Here is a 1,991-nt window from a genome sequence, read left to right on the forward strand (position 1 = left end):
TTCGTTCGTTTCGCCACTTGCTAACTGATGGCGAATCGATGACGGCTACAATTATACAAAATTCTACATCCGATTGAGAGAAAAAACCGGTTCGAGGAAATGTTCCGTTAGTTTTGTCAGCAAGTGCTTTATGTGAATAAGTGTGTATTGTATTTCAATTGTAACAGTTCGAAATTATTTTTAATTTATGCAATTTCGACTACCTTCAATTGCTTTATAAACCCTTTATCTATTAAATGTGTTTATCCTATTATAGCGAATGACCATTAACAATGTTGTTGCCTTCGGGGCGCTCAAACACCTTGACAAGAATATCATCTCCTCTCCTGACCACGAACGTCATAAATAAGTCAGAAAACGTGCAGCCAGTAGCTGCGACAGGAGCTACTGACAGTGGGCCAACAACTATAGAGTCAACAAACGCAGAGGCGGGCAAACATTCCTCAGCACCCTGTAACCAATGTGAAAACAGGGCCACTTGCACCGTGCATGCTGTGTGCGCTCCCAGTCTTCCACCAGTATTAAACAGTACAGATGCAGCTACGCCAGTTTTGGATAGTGCGGGAACTTGGGAAGAAGTCGAGCGACACCTACAAGCATTACAGGAAAAACTCAAGGAGAACTGGACCGTACACGTGGCTAAAGAGGGTAGACTATATTACTGCAAGTAAGTATAGAATGTAGGTGATCTCAAAAAAATCATATGTGCATTTGTTATCATCTACATACACATTATTTACAAATATTTATGTGCATATGGATGTATGAGCAGCAACTAAATATGTAAAGTTAAATGATATGAACGGCATGTAATTATTGAGTCACGGAAACTAATATAAACAGTAACCCCAAATTTGTGGAGGGGCGACTACTATCCGCCAGAAATTAGCGCAGTATAGGGGCTGTTTACCGCGCAACGAACTGCATATTATGCTTAACTACATATATTCACTAATTGTTTAATTGGTTGTACATGAATGAATTCGTTGAGGGCAATATGAAATAGAACAGTGGTCAAATAACTGCCTCGAAAGACAACATTGTCTACTTCATTAAACTTGGAATTTCTCTTTACAAGTCAAAATATGTACGAGGTTTTACATACATACATACATACATACCATGCAATAAATTTAGATCTACTTACATATATATGTATGAGTATGTCCATATGTATTTAATTGAAACACATTCTTTGATACATAAATCAGATTCATTTTTGTTACCATATTTAATACTAGTCATATTGCACAAACCTCCGGCTGGTTGCCCTCCTGTGAAGATTGGGGCAAGAATGAGGAGCTGCCATATGGTTGGGAAAGAGCAGTTGATTCGAAAGGACGATCGTATTATATAAAGTGAGTATATGAACTAGTGTGATCTTTAAATTAATTATTCTGTACTCACTTCCAGCCATTTAAATAAAACATCAACATATGAGGCACCTGAAAGTGTTCGGTGGGACGAGAATCCACCAGAGCCTAGAATGGTCATTCTTCAACGCAGTCCTACCCTGGGATTTGGCTTTGTTGCGGGTAGTGAACGACCAGTGATAGTTCGTTTCGTCACAGATGGTGGGCCTAGCATGAACAAGGTACTCGTAAATGCACATGTATGTATATAGCTGTGCCTCTTGATTGTAGAGTAGGTAGAGGTAGAGTTGGGCTTTCTACTTCATTCCAGGGATTCAGTTCTTTTGTCCTTTTTGTTTTTAATGAACAACTAGTAGCAGTGTTGATATTCCAATAACAATTGTAATTGTTTTCAGTACAATTAGTTTTAAAAAGTACAAAAGTACAATTTACCGATTTTAAGTGTAAATTTCAACATCAAAAATACTTTTGTACCAACTGTTCAAATCTCTGCCAGCACTTTGATTATTAAGCAGTTTGCACCTAAGCAAAAGGAATATATATATGTATATATATATATATATATATATATATATATGTATCTGTATTCATATGGAATAGTAGCTTATGTCGAAAGGC

The 1,991-nt window shown here is 37.3% G+C and overlaps 1 protein-coding gene across 4 annotated transcripts in view; it reads left to right on the forward strand.

Moving 5' to 3' along the window:
* Positions 1–1,991, forward strand: part of LOC118735560 — a 36,577-nt gene that overhangs the window by 19,245 nt on the left and 15,341 nt on the right. For all 4 annotated transcript variants that reach the window (XM_036465373.1, XM_036465388.1, XM_036465379.1 and 1 more), the window contains 3 exons: positions 257–667; positions 1,242–1,358; positions 1,414–1,594. In XM_036465373.1, coding sequence (XP_036321266.1) covers positions 273–667; positions 1,242–1,358; positions 1,414–1,594 — 693 coding nt within the window. In that variant the 5' untranslated portion in view covers positions 257–272. The remainder of the gene's footprint in view (positions 1–256; positions 668–1,241; positions 1,359–1,413; positions 1,595–1,991) is intronic.

This window comes from Rhagoletis pomonella, unplaced genomic scaffold, assembly GCF_013731165.1.
Source record: "Rhagoletis pomonella isolate Grant_MI unplaced genomic scaffold, Rhpom_1.0 Rhpom_scaffold_00001, whole genome shotgun sequence".
NCBI classification, from domain to species: Eukaryota; Metazoa; Arthropoda; class Insecta; order Diptera; family Tephritidae; genus Rhagoletis; species Rhagoletis pomonella.